The sequence below is a fragment of the Oncorhynchus nerka genome, linkage group LG8 (genome assembly GCF_034236695.1).
Source record: "Oncorhynchus nerka isolate Pitt River linkage group LG8, Oner_Uvic_2.0, whole genome shotgun sequence".
Taxonomy (NCBI): domain Eukaryota; kingdom Metazoa; phylum Chordata; class Actinopteri; order Salmoniformes; family Salmonidae; genus Oncorhynchus; species Oncorhynchus nerka.
The window spans coordinates 14554968-14578577 of NC_088403.1; the positions used below are offsets into that span (position 1 = coordinate 14554968).

At 47.9% G+C, this 23610-nt stretch overlaps 1 protein-coding gene across 1 annotated transcript in view; it reads right to left on the bottom strand.

Moving 5' to 3' along the window:
* nav3 (neuron navigator 3) overlaps positions 1-23610 on the bottom strand; it is a 292679-nt gene that overhangs the window by 92456 nt on the left and 176613 nt on the right. The window contains 4 exon segments of the mRNA XM_065021393.1: positions 3233-3341; positions 16973-17088; positions 20641-21478; positions 21481-21711. Of these exon segments, the coding sequence (XP_064877465.1) occupies positions 3233-3341; positions 16973-17088; positions 20641-21478; positions 21481-21711 (1294 nt within the window).

Genomic DNA, 23610 nt, shown 5'->3' on the forward strand with positions numbered 1-23610 from the left:
AAACCACCGCACAGAGAGCTCCTTTACATGGGTTATAACAGAGAAACTACCACACAGAGAGGTCCTTTACATGGGTTATAACAGAGAAACTACCACACAGAGAGGTCCATTAAATGGGTTATAACAGAGAAACTACCACACAGAGAGGTCCTTTAAATGGGTTATAACAGAGAAACTACCACACAGAGAGCTCCTTTAAATGGGTTATAACAGAGAAACTACCACACAGAGAGGTCCTTTAAATGGGTTATAACAGAGAAACTACCAAATGGGTTATAACACAGAGATAACAGAGAAACTCCACACAGAGAGGTTTTAAATGGGTTATAACAGAGAAACTACCACACAGAGAGGTCCTTTAAATGGGTTATAACAGAGAAACTACCACACAGAGAAGTCCTTTACATGGGTTATACAGAGAAACTACCACACAGAGAGGTCCTTTACAGGGGTTATAACAGAGAAACCACCACACAGAGAGGTCCTTTAAATGGGTTATAACAGAGAAACCACCACACAGAGAGGTCCTTTACACAGGTTATAACAGAGAAACCACCACACAGAGAGGTCCTTTAAATGGGTTATAACAGAGAAACCACCACACAGAGAGGTCCTTTACACAGGTTATAACAGAGAAACCACCACACAGAGAGGTCCTTTAAATGGGTTATAACAGAGAAACTACCACACAGAGAGGTCCTTTACACAGGTTATAACAGAGAAACCACCACACAGAGAGGTCCTTTACACAGGTTATAACAGAGAAACCACCACACAGAGAGGTCCTTTACACAGGTTATAACAGAGAAACTACCACACAGAGAGGTCCTTTAAATGGGTTATAACAGAGAAACCACCACACAGAGAGGTCCTTTAAATGGGTTATAACAGAGAAACTACCACACAGAGAGGTCCTTTACATTTCCACACAGAGAAACTACCACACAGAGAGGTCCTTTAAATGGGTTATAACAGAGAAACTACCACACAGAGAGGTCCTTTACACAGGTTATAACAGAGAAACTACCACACAGAGAGGTCCTTTAAATGGGTTATAACAGAGAAACTACCACACAGAGAGGTCCTTTACACAGGTTATAACAGAGAAACTACCACACAGAGAGGTCCTTTACACAGGTTATAACAGAGAAACCACCACACAGAGAGATCCTTTAAATGGGTTATAACAGAGAAACCACCACACAGAGAGGTCCTTTACACAGGTTATAACAGAGAAACCACCATGCAGAGAGGTCCTTTACATCAGATTGGTGACAAACACAGCCTCCCTATCAGCTGGACCAGATGGCCATGAAGTACGCATGGAAATGAAGCTCCAGTCAGAAAAGCAAAAAGAAATCCCTCATATAAATAACGATCACACACTGTGGGCCGGGTCTTCATGCAGCAGTGATTCATTACAATGGAGGTGAAAAACCTTCGCCCTGATTACCTCTTCACGCCAATTTCTGTGTGTGAAAGACCTTTTAATGACTTGCCCATTCTCTAGTTACGAGCCCCATTGGAATTCCTGTCTCATACCCTCACTCTATTTACACTCATATATATACTGTAGCAGACAGACTGACAGATGGGCAGACAGGCCGACAGGCGGGCAGACAGGCAGGCGGGCAGGCAGACAGAAAAGCGGGCAGACAGACCGACAGGCGGGCAGACAGGCCGACAGGCGGGCAGACGGGCAGACAGGCCGATAGGCGGGCAGACAGGCAGGCAGGCAGACAGGTGGGCAGGCAGACAGACAGGCAGGCAGACAAAAAGGCGGACAGACAGACGGGCAGACAGGGAGGTTTCTACATGGCTGATGTTGAGGGTTTGATAATCCTTCATGTTCCATGCTGGGTGTCCTCTCCTCATTACATCTCTAAGTGTCTCAATGGAATAACAGCAGTGTCCCCTGGGGGTCTAACTGGAGTCAATGTGCTAGAGAGTCAATGTGCTAGAGAGTCAATGTGCTAGAGTCAATATGCTAGAGAGTCAATATGCTAGAGAGTCAATGTGCTAGAGAGTCAATGTGCTAGAGAGTCAATGTGCTAGAGAGTCAATGTGCTAGAGAAACAATGTGCTAGAGAGTCAATGTGCTAGAGAGTCAATGTGCTAGAGAGTCAATGTGCTAGAGAGTCAATGTGCTAGAGAAACAATGTGCTAGAGAGTCAATGTGCTAGAGAGTCAATGTGCTAGAGAGTCAATGTGCTAGAGAAACAATGTGCTAGAGAGTCAATGTGCTAGAGAGTCAATGTGCTAGAGAGTCAATGTGCTAGAGAGTCAATGTGCTAGAGAGTCAATGTGCTAGAGAGTCAATGTGCTAGAGAAACAATGTGCTAGAGAGTCAATGTGCTAGAGAGTCAATGTGCTAGAGAGTCAATGTGCTAGAGAGTCAATGTGCTAGAGAGTCAATGTGCTAGAGAGTCAATGTGCTAGAGAAACAATGGTGCTTTATTGATCAGTAGCGCCGCGCTCCTTTCTGGTGGCGGTGAGGGAACACACGCTGCCATCTGTCACGGCTGTTCCGCCGCCTTGTCACCATTTTCCCCACAAATGGGTCAGAAATATCAGAATAATCCACTGGAGAAGAGAAGAGTACAGCCCAGAGCCATGACAAAAACCCATGATCATTGTTATGACTCGCCGGAGATCAGCCAAGACATTCCTTTAATGCCAACAGGCTGCTGTTGTGACGGACCAGACATGATAGGTTGTGGATTTCTGTCCCCATCAAACACCATCAAAGTGTGCCAGTAGCGTGTAAGTACTTGATTAGAATATCTAGGAAATATCAAGATAGGGTAATTGGGGGAAAATCGTAAAGAGCTTTGAGACTTCTGAAATACGGTATCTGTCCTTTATATTCTGATCCAATCAGAATGTTTAATCTGAAAATAGAATGCCAGACAGTTTAAAACCCTGAAAACATCAGGAATCCTAAATAATAACTGACCAGTGTTTTAGTTGAGGATCTGATATAATTATAATCATATCAACTTTAGATTGGGGAACTGCAGAGAATGAAAAACCTGTAATTGTACGAGGTCAACTATTTCAATTCCAGTCAATTCAGAAAGTAAACCAAATCCAATTCCAATTCAAATTTTTGCAAATTGAAAGCATTACAAATAATTGGAATGTCAGTGTACTTCCTGAATTGTCTTGAATTTAAATGGAATTGACCCCAACCCTGAGCCCCACAGTGGACGTTCCCGAGCCCCCTGCTCACCTGTGACTGATCTGCGTCCCCCGCAGACTGGACATGGTCTCCTCCAGGTTCTGCCGTAGGTCAGCAATGTTCTTCACTGTCCGCATGCGTCTCGTCTCGGGGTCTTCCCCTGTAATGCACAGAGAAGGGGTTTATGAGAGATGTTGGGCTCTGTGGTAAAGTTTCCCTTAAGTACAGATCTAGGATCAGCTTCCTCTGTCCCGATTCTAACCTTAACAATTAGTGGGAGAAAAAGCAAAACTGACCAAACATCAGCGTCTAGGGGCAACTTCATGTTACACCAGATGTGGGCTCCTGTAACATTCTGTTTCCTCAAGACGCGTCATACATCAGCATCACCAACATCACCATGACAACGTGCTCTGACGGGTAGCATGGGTACGCATTCCAAGATGCTGTGCCGACAGTTTGAACCCGTCTCAGCTGTCAGGGTGGAATTGTCAACGAAACATGTTTTTAGTGGAAAAAGGACATTTCTGCAGTCCTGCCATTTTCAACACGAACATAGAAGCCTGCTGCCATGACACTGCATTCTCCATCTGTAAGCTACAACATATATTTTGCCTCAACAGCTAAATCTCAGATAGTCTTTCAATCTTAGTCAGTCCCATCGAAATGCATTTCATCTCAGTCCAGGACCTTTCCCCTGATTCCAGGTCAGCTCCGACTGTAACAACTTCGTGGTTTATATACTTACAATAGTTATATATAAGACTAATTCACAGTGAAGTGCCTGTTGCAGTACATTGAGCCCATTCTACTGCAGTGTATTAAACACATTCTACTGCAGTATATTAAACCCATTCTACTGAAGTATATTAAACCCATTCTACTGCAGTATATTAAACCCCTTCTACTGCAGTGTATTAAACACATTCTATTGCAGTACATTAAACACATTCTATTGCAGTATATTAAACCCCTTCTACTGAAGTATATTAAACCCATTCTACTGCAGTATATTAAACCCATTCTACTGCAGTATATTAAACCCATTCTACTGCAGTACATTAAACACATTCTACTGCAGTACATTAAACACATTCTACTGCAGTGTATTAAACACATTCTACTGCAGTATATTAAACCCATTCTACTGCAGTACATTAAACACATTCTACTGCAGTATTAAACACATTCTACTGCAGTACATTAAACTCATTGTATTGCAGTACCTAAAGTCCATTCTACTGCATTATATTGCAATACATTAAGCCCATTCTAAAGGGGAGCTACTAATAAGCAGTAGAGTGCTACAGTGCTTGTAGTTTGCGTTCCAAATGGCACCCTATTCCCTACATAGTGCATTAGTTTTAACCAGAGCCCTATAGGCCATGTTCAAAAGTAATGCAGTGTGCAGGGAAAAGGGTGCCATTTGGATTTTACCCGTGGCAGTGTCTTCCCACAAACACAGTCGTAGACACACCAGCTGTAGGAAGACACTACAGTGCAATAGTCCAAGGGCAAGGCCCCGCATATCTGCCTGCCTAGTCCAATTAGGCCTGGCTATGCTCCAGCCATCATCGCCTCTGTCAGCGGACACCATGGGCTGGTAATTAACATGAGTTGTGGGAGACCCAAAATGGACGCCAGTCACAGCAGTTTCCAGTTTCAAGGCACAACAAAAAAAGAACCCGTCACCTCAAAGGAGCGTTGCAGAATGAGTCGGCACACGCGTCTAATGAGGGAACAACAGAATGTGTCAGCGCTGCTGATAAAGTTTTCATGCTTTTTCTACTTCACATTGGAATGCTGTAACCACTCTAACACTGTGGTGAATGTGGTGAATGTGTGTGGGTTCTTAAAATGACTTGTCATGTTCCTTTGTGTTGAACTATAGTTTTTATTCACTAAACAGTCAACCGGCGCTTAACATTTAGAGAACGAATATACTCCACACAAGTTGAATATTAAGTTATTGTCTGGTGCATCACCCCAACATACAACGCAGAGTGAATGCTTTCATTGTGTTATAAAGTACAAACATAGCGAGTACAGAGTCCATCAAACTCTGTCAGCAACCTTCAAAGCTGACCTGATTTTGGAAGAGCTGGTGAGAGGCACCTCTAAACTGTGTTCACGCATCACTGCTTCTGTCAAGAGGACTGATACAGCTTACGCACACGCGCACACACACACACACACACACACACACACACACACACACACACACACACACACACACACACACACACACACACACACACACACACACACACACACACACACACACACACACACACACACACACACACTCCGAGGGTGTCTCTGGGGGAGCTGGGATAGGCAAAAAAACACATTTCCATTTCCCCCATACATATCAATACACACTGGTACATGTGTGAAACAGGACAAATATAATCACCCATCTAATTACTTATTATACACACACTCACACATAGCTATGTCTTACTATACCCCTAACCCTAAACATAACCCTAACCTGAACCCTAAACCTTATCATAGCACCTAAACCTAACTCTAATTTGAACCCTAACCCTAAACCTCACCCCTGAGCCTAAAATAGCATTTTACAAGTGAGGACTGGAAAAATGTCCCCACTTCTCTGATTTTTGTTGATTTACTATTCTTGTGAGGAAACCTGGTACTCACAGGTACAGTAAAATGTGTACACACACACAATTTTGGACTATTTTACCCTGACCCCATAGACGCGAGTCCGGTTCAGAATCAGTCCTTTCAGGGAGGCTGTTAAGATCTGAGGTGGGACCAAGGCCAGGCAGCATCCGTTAACCCCGAGACACGGGGGTGGCCAATCAATGCCTCCCTATGCCGTCTACGGTTTCAGACTTAAAAGGGAACACAAAAGAGCTGGACAGCCTTGTATAATGGACACAATAGGACATTGAATGGCTTTTAGACCCCTTTAATTTGACTGTTGTGTGTCTCACTGTCAGCTGAAATGAGAGAGAGAGAGAGAGAGAGAGAGAGAGACAGAGACAGAGAGAGAGAGAGAGACAGAGAGAGAGAGAGAGCAGAGAGAGAGGGAGCAGAAAGAGCGAGAGAGAGAGAGAGAGCAGAAAGAGAAAGAGAGAGAGAGAGAGAGAGAGAGAGAGAGAGAGAGAGAGAGCAGAGAGCAGAAAGAGCGAGAGAGAGAGAGAGAGCAGAGAGAGAGGGAGCAGAAAGAGCAGAGAGAGAGAGAGCAGAGAGAGAGCAGAAAGAGAAAGAAAGAGAGAGAGAGAGAGAGAGAGAGAGAGAGAGAGAGAGAGAGAGAGAGAGAGAGAGAGCAGAAAGAGCGAGAGAGAGAGAGCAGAGAGAGAGGGAGCAGAAAGAGCGAGAGAGAGAGAGAGACGAAAGAGAAAGACAGAGACGAAAGAGAAAGAGAGAGAGAGAAGAGAGAGAGTGAGAAAGAGAGAGTGAGAGAGATAGAGAGAGAGAGAGAGAGAGAGAGCAGAAAGTGTGAGAGAGAGAGAGCAGAGAGAGAGAGAAAGAGAGAGCGAGAGAGAGAGAGAGAGAGAGAGAGAGAGAGAGAGAGAGAGAGCAGAAAGTGTGAGAGAGAGCAGAGAGAGAGAGAGAGAGAGAAGTGAGGGGGAATGCTCATATCATGTATGTGTGGGTGGGGTGTGGCAAGTTGGTCTGAGAGACAGTCTCAAAACTGCAATAAATCTTCAAAACCTTCCCCTACCTCCACCCCTCTCTCTATTCGTCTCCTCGCTTCACCCTATCCTCGCCGACAAAGATCCAATCACAGTCCAATTATTAAGGGACACTAACAGGGTTGGCCCTGGGGGGATCAGGGCTGGACACAGTGTGCATCCCAGCTGGCCCCCTATTCCCTATAGTGGGTTATGGGCCCTGGTTAAAAGTAGTGCACTACATAGGGAACTAAATAGGGAATAGGGTGCTATTTAGGATGCAACCCGCTCTCAGTGAGTTAGCCGCGGGGAGAGATTCATAGAGTGCAAATGGAGTGGAGCATTCACCTAAAGCAGAATGCTGCTCTGTTATTACACCATCACTCACTATTATCACTCACTACCATCACTCACTACCATCACTCACTATTATCACTCACTATTATCACTCACTACCATCACTCACTACCATCACTCACTATTATCACTCACTACCATCACTCACTAGTATCACTCACTACCATCACTCACTATTATCACTCACAACCATCACTCACTACCATCACTCACTACCATCACTCACTATTATCACTCACTATTATCACTCACTACCATCACTCACGACCATCACTCACTACCATCACTCACTATTATCACTCACGACCATCACTCACGGCCATCACTCACTACCATCACTCACTACCATCACTCACTATTATCACTCACGACCATCACTCACTACCATCACTCACTACCATCACTCACTATTATCACTCACTATTATCACTCACGACCATCACTCACGACCATCACTCACTACCATCACTCATGACCATCACTCACTACCATCACTCACTATTTTCACTCACTACCATCACTCACTATTATCACTCACTACCATCACTCACTACCATCACTCACTATTATCACTCACGACCATCACTCACTACCATCACTCACTATTTTCACTCACTACCATCACTCACTACCATCACTCACTATGATCACTCACTACCATCACTCACCACCATCACCCACTATTATCACTCACTACCATCACTCACTACCATCACTCACTATTATCACTCACGACCATCACTCACGACCATCACTCACAACCATCACTCACTACCATCACTCACCATCATCACTCACCATCATCACTCACCACCATCCCTCACCACCACTCCCCACCATCACTCACCACCACCACCACCAATCACCATCACTCACCACCAAACACCATCACTCACCACCACCACCAAACACCATCACTACCTCCATCACTCACCACCACTACCCCCATCACTCACCACCACCCACCACCATCACTCACCACCACCACCCACCACCATCACTCACCACCACCCACCACCATCACTCACCACCACCACCACCATCACTCACCACCACCCACCACCATCACTCACAACCACCACCACCATCACTCACTACCATCGCTCACAACCATCACCATCACTCACCACCACCCACCACCATCACTCACCACCATCACCATCACTCACCACCACCCACCACCATCACTCACAACCACCACCACCATCACTCACTACTATCACTCACCACCAACACCATCACTCCCCATAGGCACAACCAACAGGTGAAATGTACCATTCATTTTATACTCACAGGCGGTCAGATTAGATTTTGGGAGCGAAAGGTAATAATATTGACGTTGAAATAAGTGTGAAGTATGTAAACATTAATATGTCAACATTAATCATTTGGTATTTGCCGCAAATAAAACTGTTAAAACAAATGTATACTATTGATTCCGTTATTAAACCACATTGTAAAAAAGGAAATAGGTGTTAAGAGATTATGAGGAAAGGTTGAGGTCTTAGATTCCTCCCGCACCGTGTTCACTGGAAATCTAGAGATCAATGACATTATTTGCATCTAAATGATATGAATGTTTGAGTAACAAAAGCCGTGAACCTCATTCTAGACTGTTTATGACGGGGAATATAGCTGCAACACCACATCACAACGTCGTACCGGGGAGGTGATCTCAGCCTCAGTCAGATGCATCGCTATTCAAGTCCCTGTTGAGCACAACAATCATGCTACGATGCAGCGGCAACACCGCAAGCCACAGGTTGACCCACACAACTATGGAAACACACACACACACACACACGCACGCACGCGCACACACACGCACGCACGCACGCACACACACGCACGCACGCACACACACACACGCACGCACGCGCGCACACACACACCCAACACCACCACAGGCCACAGGTTCAGCAGCTGCCTGGTATCACTCTCCCTCTCTTCAATAATGCATGTTCTCTTTAGCTCGAGGCCTGCACCTCTCCTGGAGAGAGTGAATACCAATCCCTGCTCCACACATCCTAATGAGTCCAGCTAACACCGTGTCTCACAAAACACACCAGGGGCTCGGCAAGACTTCCTCGCATGCACCAAACTCTGAATACGCCTTCGTGCAGAAAATGTCAACTCAAATCATTCAAACCCATTTCTATTGTCACCCACAATCCTCTCTGTGTTAGATAGCATGTGTCAACTCTCTGCAGCTTGCTGCAGCCACACGCCTGAGAGGAAGGAAAAACTGGATCCAGAGTGTTATGACTTGGCGAGGATGTCATAAGGTGAATGCACCAATTTGTAAGTCGCTCTGGATAAGAGCGTCTGCTAAATGACTTAAATGTAAATGTAATGTAAATGTAATGACTTCTCCCAGCTAAAACCTGTGCTGCTGAGTTCTGTCCTAACAGGCAGTACAGCACTGAGCTGCTTGTTAAACCACATCCAATACATTGTTCCCTGAGGCAAAACCCTGAGTTGCCATACTGTACTATACTGCAGCTGGGCAGGCTGGGCACTTTTACTGACAACTTTGTGTGGGAATGGGCTTTAGGAGGTACTGTAACTATCTGGATAGATCACACAGACAGGGATAGTATGGATGGATCACTGTCACTGTTGTATTCACAGGCAGGGAGGGAGTGCGTTTGCTGCAGCTGGCAGCAGCACTAGTACCTTTTCAAGAACGGGAGAATTTGGGGCTGGGCTTTTTCAGTGCAATACGAGCTATTACTACTACAGTGATAACACAATGAGTATTTATGTTACTGCTATTACTACTACAATAATACCACAATGAGTATGTATGTTACTGCTATTACTACTACAATAATACCACAATGAGTATTTATGTTACTGCTATTACTACTACAATAATACCACAATGAGTATGTATGTTACTGCTATTACTACTACATTAATACCACAATGAGTATTTATGTTACTGCTATTACTACTACATTAATACCACAATGAGTATTTATGTTACTGCTATTACTACTACATTAATACCACAATGAGTATGTATGTTACTGCTATTACTACTACATTAATACCACAATGAGTATTTATGTTACTGCTATTACTCCTACAATAATACCACAATGAGTATTTATGTTACTGCTATTACTACTATAATAATAAAACAATGAGTATTTATGTTGCTGCTATTACTACTACAGTGACACCACAATGAGTATTTATGTTACTGCTATTACTACTACAGTGACACCACAATGAGTATTTATGTTGCTACTATTACTACTATAATAATAAAACAATGAGTATTTATGTTGCTAGTATTACTACTATAATAATAAAACAATGAGTATTTATGTTGCTGCTATTACTACTACAGTGACACCACAATGAGTATTTATGTTGCTACTTTTACTACTACAGTGATAGCACAATTAGTGTTTATGTTACTGCTATTACTACTACAATAATACCACAATGAGTATGTATGTTACTGCTATTACTACTACAATAATACCACAATGAGTATGTATGTTACTGCTATTACTACTACAATAATACCACAATTAGTGTTTATGTTACTGCTATTACTACCAGTGTTTCTACTATTACTAAAATTATTATTTATGTTAGCGCTACTAATAACACAACCACTACCACACAGTAACTATGACTACCTTTACCTGATACTACTACCCAAGCTTCAGTCCACTACCACACAGCAACCATGACTACCTTTACCTGATACTACTACCCAAGCTTCAGTCCACTACCACACAGCAACCATGACTACCTTTACCTGACACTACTACCCAAGCTTCAGTCCACTACCACACAGTAACTATGACTACCTTTACCTGACACTACTACCCAAGCTTCAGTCTACTACCACACAGTAACTATGACTACCTTTACCTGACACTACTACCCAAGCTTCAGTCTACTACCACACAGTAACTATGACTACCTTTACCTGACACTACTACCCAAGCTTCAGTCTACTACCACACAGTAACTATGACTACCTTTACCTGATACTACTACCCAAGCTTCAGTCCACTACCACACAGTAACTATGACTACCTTTACCTGACACTACTACCCAAGCTTCAGTCCACTACCACACAGTAACTATGACTACCTTTACCTGACACTACTACCCAAGCTTCAGTCCACTACCACACAGTAACCATGACTACCTTTACCTGACACTACTACCCAAGCTTCAGTCCACTACCACACAGTAACTATGACTACCTTTACCTGACATTACTACCCAAGCTTCAGTCTACTACCACACAGTAACTATGACTACCTTTACCTGACACTACTACCCAAGCTTCAGTCCACTACCACACAGTAACTATGACTACCTTTACCTGACATTACTACCCAAGCTTCAGTCTACTACCACACAGTAACTATGACTACCTTTACCTTTTTCTGGTAGCAGCACTACCAGAACAGCAGCTCCACATCCAGCTGTACATACAACCGTACAGATGGAGACCTGTGTACGCCCCTGGCTATGGTGTGTGATGCCTACGTTGTAGCTGTGTGTGTGACTCACAGCGTGTGTGTGGTTTACAGAGTGTGTGACTAAGGGTGAGTGACTAAGTGTGTGTGTGTGTGTGTTGTGTGTGTGTGCGTGTGTGTGTGTGTGTGTGAGACTTACAATGTGGGTGTGTGTGCAGCACCTGCTCCAGGTCACCTAGCATGGTGAGGATCACCTCCTTGTCCAGCTGAGCCGTGCCCTCTCGGGCGCCCCCCTCCGCCTCCTCCTCCGCCCAGTACCCCCTCTCCCTGCCACCCTGGTCCCCGACCCTGGTGCCCGCCGCTGACGCCACCTCATCGTCCGAACGCCCACTGCTGCCCTCTTCATCCGTACCCTCCTCCCTGGGCTTCCCCAGCTGCCCACGTAGCGTCTCCCAAGGCGGTTGCTGTTGCCCGCCCAGCGATGCCCGCCCGACCGCCGTGCACCTCCATGGCACAGGGATGAGGGAGTGCTCCGACTGGGAGAGAACTTTGGTCAGGGAGAGGGACAGGGAGCGCGCCCTGGTGCCCCTCGCACCCATGCCATCCCTGGCTGGCTCCTTCCTGGGGCTGCCCCCTCGCGCTGGGGATGATGACAAGGATGAAGAGGATTTGGAAGGCGTGGGCGGGTCATCCAGCTCGAAGGAGTACACCCGCTGCTCGCCCTCGCTCAGCAGGGTCAGGTTGGTCAGGGAGCGCTGCTTGCGGAGGTTCAGGTTGTCTGGGAGGGGTTGGGGGGGTCGGCGAGGGGGGCTTCCACCCTGGTACACGGAGAACTCGGCGCCTCTCTTCATCTTCACCTCCTTGCTCTCGTTCACTCTCTCTCTGTTCGTCAGTGGGTCTGTGCTGGTCCACCTGTTTGGCTCTGTTCCTGGTCACATTCTGGCAGTGGTGGCTGGTGAGCCGGAGGAGGGGAGAGGAGAAGAAGGTGGCGAGAGAGGTGAAGACGCCTCTATCTGTGGGGAGGGGCTTAGGTGGCCCCGTGTCCAGCGCTCCTCGAGGGTCCAGGCTTCATCCAGATGGAGGGAGTGAGGGATGGAGGGATGGAGAGCATGTTGCAGACGCCTGGATGAAAAACTCCCCCCTCACACACAGCAGAGTCCAGAGGCATCCTCCAGACATTGCATTCCCATGGTCACACAGCTAATAACTGGTGCCACAGACACACACCAACACAAAAAACAGACACTGCTTTACCTCCTCCTCCTCCTCCTCTTCTCTCTCTCTCCTCCACCTCAAAACAGCAAGAAGCGGTGAGGGGTGTGGATGAATGCGATTTTACATCTCTCTCTTTCTCACGCAATCTCTCTCTCTCCTCCGCTCTATTCTACTCTCTCTGCTTCTCTCTCTGCTTCTCTCTCTCTGCTTCTCTCTCTCTGCTTCTCTCTCTCTGCTTCTCCCTCTCTTTATCTTTCTCTATTAAGAGCAGAGGGGAGCATTTCATTCCTCTCTCCCTCTCTGCGCTCCTGTTAATTACCAGCTCAGCAGAGCCTTTGCTTCTCTCCCTCTCTCCTCTCCTCACACCAGAGAATGGAGCCAGAACTCAATCTCTCCGCTCTGTTCATTTTAGCATTCAGCCTGCAATTCTATCCTTCCTCTCCCTCTGCCTCATCTGTTTCTCCCTCCTCTCTCTTCTCTCTCTCTTACTCTCTGGCTCATCTGTTTCTCCCTCCTCTCTCTTCTCTCTCTCTGTCTCTCTGCCTCATCTGTTTCTCCCTCCTCTCTCTTCTCTCTTCTCTCTCCCTGTCTCTCTTGTCTCGCTGGTTTCCCTTTCCTCTGCTGCAGTAGTGGCAGCCTCTGCTGTGGCTACTGCCGACCATCAAAGCACGTGTCTCCAGTCTCCACGTCTGCCCACTTCAGTTCAGGAAACGCCTCACCACAAGTCGCAGGGTACTTGGGGAGTATGTGTGTGAGCGAAAGAGAGTCAAAGGATGAAAATGCATGTTCAACACTGCTGCTTCCCCCTCTTCTCTTCTCCTCCCCCTCTCCTCCTCCTCTTCTCCCTCTTCTCTTCTCCTCCCCCTCTCCTCCTCCTCTTCTCCCTCCTCTTCTCTTCTCTTCTCCTCCTCCTCTTCTCCCTCTTCTCCTCCCCCTCTTCTCTTCTCCTCCCCCTCTCCTCCTTCTCTTCTCCCTCTTCTCCTCCCCTCCTCTTCTCCTCCCCTTCTCCTCCTTCCCTTCTCCCTCTTCTCCTCCCCCCTCCTCCTCCTCTTCTCCCTCTTCTCCTCCCCCTCCTCTTCTCCTCCCCTTCTCCTCCTTCCCTTCTCCCTCTTCTCCTCCCCCTCTCCTCCTCCTCTTCTCCCTCTTCTCCTCCCCCTCCTCTTTTCCTCCCCTTCTCCTCCTTCCCTTCTCCCTCTTCTCCTCCCCCTCCTCTTCTCCTCCCCCTCTCCTCCTCCTCTTCTCCCTCTTCTCCTCCCCTTCTCCTCTTCTCCTCCCCTTCTCCTCCTTCCCTTCTCCCTCTTCCCTCCCCCTCCTCTTCTCCTCCCCCTCTCCTCCTCCTCTTCTCCTCCACTTCTCCTCCTTCCATTCTCCCTCTTCTCCTCCTCCCCTTCTCCCACTTCTCCTCCCCCTCTTCTCCTCCCCCTCTTCTCCTCTCCCTCTTCTCCTCCCCCTCTTCTCCTCCCCCTCTCCTCCCTCTTCTCCTCCCCCTCTTCTCCTCCTCCTCTCCATCTTCTCCTCTCCCTCTTCTCCTCCTCCTCTTCTCCCCCCCCTCTCCTCCTCTCCCTCTCCTCCTCTCCGTCTCCTCCTCTCCCTCTTCTCCTCCCCCTCTCCTCCTCTCCCTCTCCTCCTCTCCCTCTCTGCTTTCCCTGATAAAAACCAGAGTGACTGGGAGTTGTTTGGACAGCACACCTGCGAGTTGCGGCTCCCTGATAGCAGTGCTGCTCTGATGCACAGGCTAATTAAACGCTATAGGGTTAATGAGGTAAAGAGTAAAGCCCCGGCTCTCCTCTCGCCAAGACTGCAGACTGTCTGTCAACAGCTTCAACACTTCCTCTAGTATTAATAACCTCAACAGTACAGACACACACACCATAGACAAACAACAGCCTCCATGTGACCACACATGCTATAAGCTCGTGATGCAGAGAAACTCATGGTAGCAGTTGCCCTGAGCAACCATATCCAAGGTGACATTAACTGCCATGGACAGAGATGGCATTTACAGTTGTAGGATCGTAACTTGACCAGTTTCTCCCCAGACATTTTTGTAGGGGTTGATACATTTTTAGTTAGGGCAAATCAAGTCTGACATTTTAAAATGTGTGCCAAGAGTGTGCAAAGCTGTCATCAAGGCAAAAGGTGGCTACTTTGAAGAATCTCAAATATAAAATATATTTAGATTTGTTTAACACTTTTTGGGGTTACGACATTATTCCATATGTGTTATTTCATAGTTTTGATGTCTTCACTATTTTTTGAAATAAAGAAAAACCCTGGAATGAGAAGGTGTTTCCAAACTTTTGACTGGTACTGTAGGCCTACCTCTACATTGACGCTACACTGATCTTCTGTGAAATGACTGTAAGTTGCTCTGTCCTTAAACCACCAAAATGTAAATGACATGTAAACTCAGTGCTGCAGGAAATGTATCCCGAAGATGATGACCCATAAGTGGCTTTTTGAAAGACTTCCTTCACTATAGAGGCGACCGCAGACTCACATTCCAGGCAACGAGCAGTTCAGGAGACAAAACTAAGAAAAAAAAACAGTTTCTCCTAGGTACAGATCTAGGATCTGCTTTCCCTCCCCGAATCCTTACCTTATGAATAGTGAGGGAAAAACAAAACTGACCCAAGATCAGTGTCTGGAAGCAACACAATTGTCCTGATACAGAAGTGAACCACCATGGTTCCTCAGATTATCATCTACATACGTTCATAAACAAGAAAAGAAAAACAGCAAAATCAGACTTTCTGAGTAGAACACAACTGCAAACATTCTCATAAATGAACAAATCAAAGCAGAAAGTTCAATGGAGTCTCGCTGACCGCGGCGCTCATTGTGCCGTGACCACAGTGTGTATATTACAGGTTTGGCGATGTAAAAACACAACATTCCAGACATTGTACCTCGGCTGTGGCTTTGTAAAGGCATACATTTAGAGGACTAAAGTAGCACTATGTAGGGACCGTTCCCTTTGTAGACGACGATTTGGGGAGTCATTTGTTTTGTGACAGAACAATCTTTTGTTTTCCCAAATGACAAACCAGTTTATAGTAGAGCAAGGCCTAAGACATGCAGTGTGTTTAGTTAACATGCAGACCCACTAGGCAGGAATACATAGCAATAGATGTACTATGACTTGACAGATACCTGACCTGCAACACCAAAGCTACGTAATAACACGTCATCATTTCCAAAGGACATCATCCACATTACATTTCCATCACATTGAAATTCTATCGGTCTCTGTGTAAATGCCAACGTGAGCTGCAGCCCAGCCCACCACCCTGATAATACAGATTCTATCTCTGTCTCCTGCAGCCCAGCCCACCACCCTGATAATACAGATTCTATCTCTGTCTCCTGCAGCCCAGCCCACCACCCTGATAATACAGATTCTATCTCTGTCTCCTGCAGCCCAGCCCACCACCCTGATAATACAGATTCTATCTCTGTCTCCTGCAGCCCAGCCCACCACCCTGATAATACAGATTCTATCTCTGTCTCCTGCAGCCCAGCCCACCACCCTGATAATACAGATTCTATCTCTGTCTCCTGCAGCCCAGCCCACCACCCTGATAATACAGATTCTATCTCTGTTTCCTGCAGCCCAGCCCACCACCCTGATAATACAGATTCTATCTCTGTCTCCTGCAGCCCAGCCCACCACCCTGATAATACAGATTCTATCTCTGTCTCCTGCAGCCCAGCCCACCACCCTGATAATACAGATTCTATCTCTGTCTCCGGCAGCCTCGGGCCACTGTCTATCCAGATGAGCCGCCACGTCCCCACAGCTAGAACAAGACGCCGGGCGCCGCGGCATAACCGATGGCCACTGCGTAAACAAAGGGCCACAGATTCCTCCAGTGTCCGCCAGTCGTTCCTGACCTTTTCCCTTCGCCGTGTGAGGCGGGGATCAAGGGACCCCCATGCTACCTCAAACACAAACACGCATTCACCGGAAAGTACACACACAGACAATATACTGTAACACACACACACACACACACACACACACACACACACACACACACACACACACACACACACACACACACACACACACACACACACACACACACACACACACGTGTCAGCGAGTGTTGCCTACCTGAGATTTCTTCCAGGCACTGCTTGGCAGTCTTGCTGTAGACCAGGTCTCCCTTGGTGGGGCTGAGGCAGTGGTCTGTGGGGGCCACCGTGGTACAGTCGTTCTCGGAGTACGTCCTGGGAGAAACAAACGAAGCCATGGTTATTCAGGAGACACATTGCATAGAGCGTTTTGTTTTCATGTGGTAAAAAAACGGGACCCGGACTGAAATACTTCTATTCGTGCTTTTTCGTATTTTCAACAGATGAAGATGAATATCTCAGGAGGATCTCTTGGATGAAGTGAGGGTTTGTGGGTGAAGGGAAGTTTGTCTCTCTATCTGTGTGTGTGTGCATGCATAAACCTGCCTATGTGCAGCCAAAATCCACATACTGGCTTGCATTCCCTGTCTCCCTATAGCCCCTGGTCAAAAGTAGTGCACTAAAAAGGGAATAGGGTGCCATTTGGTAGGCAGCCTGTGTTTGTTCCCTTGCCTTGGGCAGAGATGTGAGAAACACAGCCAGACGTCCTGACGGCTGCTAGATAACTCTCCCTCACCGGCACACCCACAATAAAGCCTTTCCCCAGCCACCTGCACCGCCACAGATAAACTGGCAGCCACAGAATGCTGCATCAGCCAATGAGTTGTGCACTGTGAAACCTCGGCTTCTAACATCCGCCCTACAAACTACTTCTAGAGACATTCAGAAATATGGCAGCAATTTGACAGCCTGCAAAAAATGTTGGATGGGGTAAATGAAATGTTGACTGGGGGAGGGTATATATTCTGACTACTCAGTTTAGGAATGTTTGTTATAAAGATGTACAACAAGGATCTCAAATCAGTCTAAAAATACCCTGAGAAATGTACTGAGAACAAAACAAAGCACAGCACAGCCAATCATAAGTGAGAATCTCAGGTCAAATCAGGTCAGAGAGAGGACGCACATACAATGTCAACGTCACACAGCAGTGCCTTACAATCACCTCCCCGGCTGCTGTCAAAGGTGGAGGCAGGGGGACTGTAATCAACGAAACACAAACTGCAGCTGCCTCTGCTCTTCTCAGCCTATGGCCCGGCTGCTCTGCTGTGGCACAGGAGAGGGAAGAAACCTAATTGGCCCTGAAATGATGGTAAATTGCGGCGCAGCGGGAGGCCCTAAGTGCGAGGCCGCTGACAGTTCCTCCTCTGTCAGGCAGGTCGGCGGGGGCACACCTCCCTCCGGAAGAGAGTGAGAGAAACAGAGGAAAGGGGGAGGGAGGGAGACATGGGATACTATAGCCAGGATTAGACAAGCGAAGGGGAGTGATCAGGTAGAACTGAGCATGTCAACCTGTTGGCTGCTGAGCCACAGAAGACCACGTGCTTTTCATTTTGGTTGATTGCATCCTGGTTAAGTAGCTGAGCCGCTCATGATTAGGACCTGACATGAATACAAAGTAGGAAAGCGATATGAAGAGAATCCCTTTTCAATGGCATGACATTACAGTGTATGTTGTGTGTTGCTTGTCTCCCATTTCATTTAGATGGCGAACAGGTTGGAGAACAACAGCCGTCACCTGCATCTGCCTATGAATGAGAATCAGGGATGCCTGTTAATGGGCAAGACGGCGAGGTGCATTGGACGGATTAAGACAAATTCTCAATGGTGAGTCAGTGAGCAGCAGAGTGCATTGTGTGCCAAGGTTGAACCCTTTTTGGAAATTATAGAGAAAGAGAAGAGAGGGAAAAGTTACTCGGAAGCCGATTATGGCTCGTTAATAGGATCCCCCCGAAGGCCAGAACTGCTGTTAGCACGCCCGCCATCACAGGCTCTGTCTCTGACATCACAAAGCCCCTACCCAGCGGCCCCCATCCAGTCGACAGATTGAAAGGTGGGAAATTATCTTTGATGGGCGGCATCCGTCTGGAATCAAGGCTTCCACCTCTCTCCAGACACTCTAATAATAGGGGTTATTTGGGGCGCCGTGGGATGCAGAGATTCAATTGGTTGTACGTACATCAAGATGGCGTGTGACTGGACGAGCCAGCCCTCGTGTGTCTATGTGTGACTGTAGGGCACCACATGCAGTCCCGTGGGCACAATGACAGAATGCGGGATGCGGATGAAGGAGTGGAAGTATGGAGGGATGGAGGAGGGCCTCTATTCTCTGTCTCCCCATGAAACCTGTTCTAGATGGATCACGATGAGAGATCAGTCAAGACGCAGCCTGCGTCCCTAATAGCTCCCTATTTCCTATATAGTGCACTACCTTAGAGCAGAGAACTGTGGGCCTCGGTCAAAAACAGGCCTCTGGTCAAAAGTAATGCACAAGACAGGGATACAATTGGGATCAGATGCATTTGATAAGACAAGTAAAGTTAAAAGACTGGAAATTCATCTTGGAGTATAACTGTCACTGTAGAAGAGGACATTTTAGACAAACATGCCCAATAATTCCCCTCAATTCCACTAACAACGAGTCTCTAAACTGTCCAAATAAATCCTTTTTTTTGTATTGTTCTCAACAAAGTTGAACTCCTTCGCAGAAATCAAGTGGCAAACAAAGGACATTTGCTGCATATAAACACCCAAATGATGGACGGTTCAGACACAAGTTCAGCTGAACTACGTCAGGTGGAACAGAGGGCCTTGGGGTAAATGCTGCAGGCATAGACATCAGGACATGGAGGTAGTAAGGTTCGTTTGGACTGTCATTCTAACAACCTGCTGAGGTTCGTTTGGACTGTCATTCTAACAACCTGCTGAGGTTCGTTTGGACTGTCATTCTAACAACCTGCTGAGGTTCGTTTGGACTGTCATTCTAACAACCTGCTGAGGTTAGTTTGGACTGTCATTCTAACAACCTGCTGAGGTTAGTTTGGACTGTCATTCTAACAACCTGCTGAGGTTAGTTTGGACTGTCATTCTAACAACCTGCTGAGGTTAGTTTGGACTGTCATTCTAACAACCAGCTGAGGTTAGTTTGGACTGTCATTCTAACAACCTGCTGAGGTTAGTTTGGACTGTCATTCTAACAACCTGCTGAGGTTCGTTTGGACTGTCATTCTAACAACCAGCTGAGGTTAGTTTGGACTGTCATTCTAACAACCTAATGAGGTTAGTTTGGACTGTCATTCTAACAACCTGCTGAGGTTCGTTTGGACTGTCATTCTAACAACCTGCTGAGGTTAGTTTGGACTGTCATTCTAACAACCTGCTGAGGTTAGTTTGGAGAGCTGAGGGGAAGGCTGTGCACCAGAGCTGAGGGGAAGGCTGTGCACCAGAGCTGAGGGGAAGGCTGTGCACCAGAGCTCATTTGGGTAATTGTGATTTGATTGTGTATTTTTCTTTGTATTTTAAGTGAACATCCTACAAAGCCCTGTCTGTTAACAGTCTTGAAGACAAAGGCTGTCAGATGAGGATTCTTGGCTTGATGGGATTACTCCCCCAGGTTACTCGTGGTATGGTGTAACTAGCTCATATAAAAACACGTCATAGCTTATGAACACACCAATCATTAGAGAGACCTTCGCCAGACCACTGCATTATACCCCAGCCCCATTGTCACACAAAACAATCGCATGCACGTACACAGACACAGACACAGACACAGACACAGACACAGACACAGGCACAGACACAGACACAGACACAGACACAGACACACACAGACACAGACACAGACACAGACACAGACAGTCTCACCTATACATGAAGGGGGCGACGGTGGCTGTGTTGGGGTGGTTGTGCTGCTGCTGCTGGGGGAGCTGCACCGCTCCGTTCCCCCCCATGGCCCCGGGGGGCTGGGACAGGGCAGAGGTGCTGGTGGAAGACACCATGTTGCTCCGCCGGCCCTCCAGGCCCCCCAGGGAGCGCTGCTGCATGTAGTAGCCCCCCTGGCCCCCTTTAACCACCTTGGCCTTGTCCCCTTCCCTGCCCCCTCCACTACCACCCTGGGTGGCCTGGGTCTGGGGTTGACCGCCGGCCGGCTTCCCCGTAGCCGAGGGGGCCTTGAGCCCAGGCTTGGGGATTCCACTGGAGGCAGGGGGGATGGCGCTGTCCTTCTTGCCCGCTGAAGGCTTGCCTCCCTTGGGGATGAGGCTGGCGATTTTAGAGGTCTTCTTGGATGGATCCACCATGGGTTCCCGTTGTTCCTCTTTGGGAGGGGTGCTGGCCTTGCCTCCTTTGCTCCTGCTCTTATCCTCCTTGTCTTTGGGCTGGGGCAGGGACTTATTGCTGCCGCCGCTGGAGGGCGACGCGCCCTTCACACAGCCCTTATTGGCTGCTGCCAGAGAGGGGGGCGAGGCAGTCTTGGCCAGCTGCTTGGTGCTGTTGCTGCTGCTAGTACACATTGACGACATTGGCTCCGTTATGCTTAGCCCTTCCTCGCCGTACTCCGACATGTCATCCTCCTCCTGCAAGGCCATCTCGGCCACCGACGGCGAAGTCCGCGAGGTCGAGCGAGGGTTGATCATCCGGAACTTGTCCAGCATGGATCTCTGGGAAGCGCCAGCGACAGAGCCCGACTTGGGCGCCTCAGTCATGGGGGCCGTAGGCGGTCGGAGGCGGGGGGTGGGGTGGGCGAGGGAGAGGGCGAGGTGGAGACCGAGAGCATGGAGGAGGTGGCACTGTGCTTCATGTTCATGGACTTGCTGCGCCAGGACTTGCCGGTGGTGGGGGAGGGGATGGCAGAGGCCAGCTGCTGCCCGCTGAGGCTGGTGGGCACTTGGGCACCTCCGTTCATGCTGCCAGGCAGAGGGATGCTCTTCGCCGATTCTGCAAAGGAGACAAATAAACAGACACACAGTTACATCAACTGTCTCAGGAACACAACTGGATCAATACATGCACATATGTTCTCATATAGTGAGAGAACAATTTGGATTGAAAATTAAATGGCAGGTACTTTCTATGTAGAGCCAAGTATTCACCATCATTGAGTCATCTACAACAGGGGTGTCAAACTCATTCCATGGAGGGCCTAGTGCCTGCAGATGTACATTTTGTACATTCATTGAAGCCCTAGACCACCAGGTGTGGGGAGTTCCTTACTAATTAGTGACCTTAATTCATCAATCAAATACAAAGGAGGAGGGAAAACCCGCAGACACTCGGCCCTCCGTGAAATGAGTCTGACACCTGTGATCTACAGCCTCTGGCACTTTGACAGAAGAACCATCATTGCAGTAAAAACACTCTCAAAAGTAGCACTCTATGATATAAAAGCACAGAGGTTCTTCCCCAACGACAGGTATGACCAGAGTAGGTCATCACATGGGAGCTTTCCATTGGCGTCACACTGGTGTCTCAAAGATGTTGTTGAACCTGGCCCAGGATCCACTACACTGTCACATTCACCCTTCTATTACATGAGCACAAGCAGAGAGAAGAAGAGAGGGGGAGAGAAGGAGAGAGGGGGAGAGAGGGTGAGAGAAGGAGAGAGGGGGAGAGAAGGAGAGGGGGAGAGAAGGAGAGAGAGGGGAGAGAAGGAGAGAGAGGGGGAGAGAGGAGAGAGGGGTAGAGAAGGAGAGAGAAGGAGAGAGGGGGAGAGAAGGAGAGAGGGGGAGAGAAAGAGAGAGAGGGGAGAGAAGGAGAGAGAGGGGGAGAGAAGGAGAGAGAAGGAGAGAGGGGGAGAGAAGGAGAGAGGGGAGAGAGGGGGAGAGAAGGAGAGAAGGAGAGAGGGGGAGAGAATGAGAGAGGGGGAGAGAAGAAGAGAGAAGGAGAGAGAGGGAGAGAAGGAGAGAGGGGGAGAGAAGGAGAGAAGGAGAGAGGGGGAGAGAATGAGAGGGGGGGAGAGAAGGAGAGAGAAGGAGAGAGAAGGAGAGAGAGGGAGAGGGTGAGAGAGGAGAGAGGGGGAGAGAAGGAGAGAGAGGGGAGAGAAGGAGAGAGAGAGGGGGAGAGAAGGAGAGAGGGAGAGAAGGAGAGAGGGGGAGAGAAGGAGAGAGGGGAGAGAAGGAGAGAGGGGGAGAGAAGGATAGAGAAGGATAGAGAGGGAGAGAGAAGGGGAGAGAAGGAGAGAGGGGGAGAGAAGGAGAGAGGGGGAGAGAAAGAGAGAGAGGGAGAGAAGGAGAGAGGGGGAGAGAAGGAGAGACAATGAGAGAGGGGGGAGAGAAGGAGAGAGGGGGAGAGAAGGAGAGAGGGGGAGAGAAGGAGAGAGAGGGGAGTGAAGGAGAGAGTGGGATAAAAGGAGAGAGGGGGAGAGAAGGAGAGAGAGGGGAGAGAGAGAGAGGGGGAGAAATAGGGGTGAGAGAGAGGGGAGAGAAGAGAGAGAGAGAGAAAGAGAGAGAGATGTTATTTGGATGGGTCAGCAGGCATTTTCTGCACCACAGGAGACAGACATAGAAAGGCTTGTCTTGCTCTCTCTGCTAGGCTGCAGGGGGGATTGGTTGGTAAGGATGGGGGGCATAGTCGGGGGGTAGGAACAAAAAAGAAACAGAGCAGAACGGCAGAGCGTCTCCAGATCTTTCCCACTGCAAACAGAGATCCTAGTGCAGCAGTGCAGCCTGCTGCACACTCAAGCAAAACATTGACTCAGCAATTGATTCTGCAAAACCTAAAACTGTTGCCGTTTCCCCTTGTGACAGTGGGATGCCAGGCAATTCACCCCCTGGGCCAAAGCTGCCTGGTAACTTGGCAGGTGTCTAATGCCAACAGAAAATAAAAACATTTACTAGT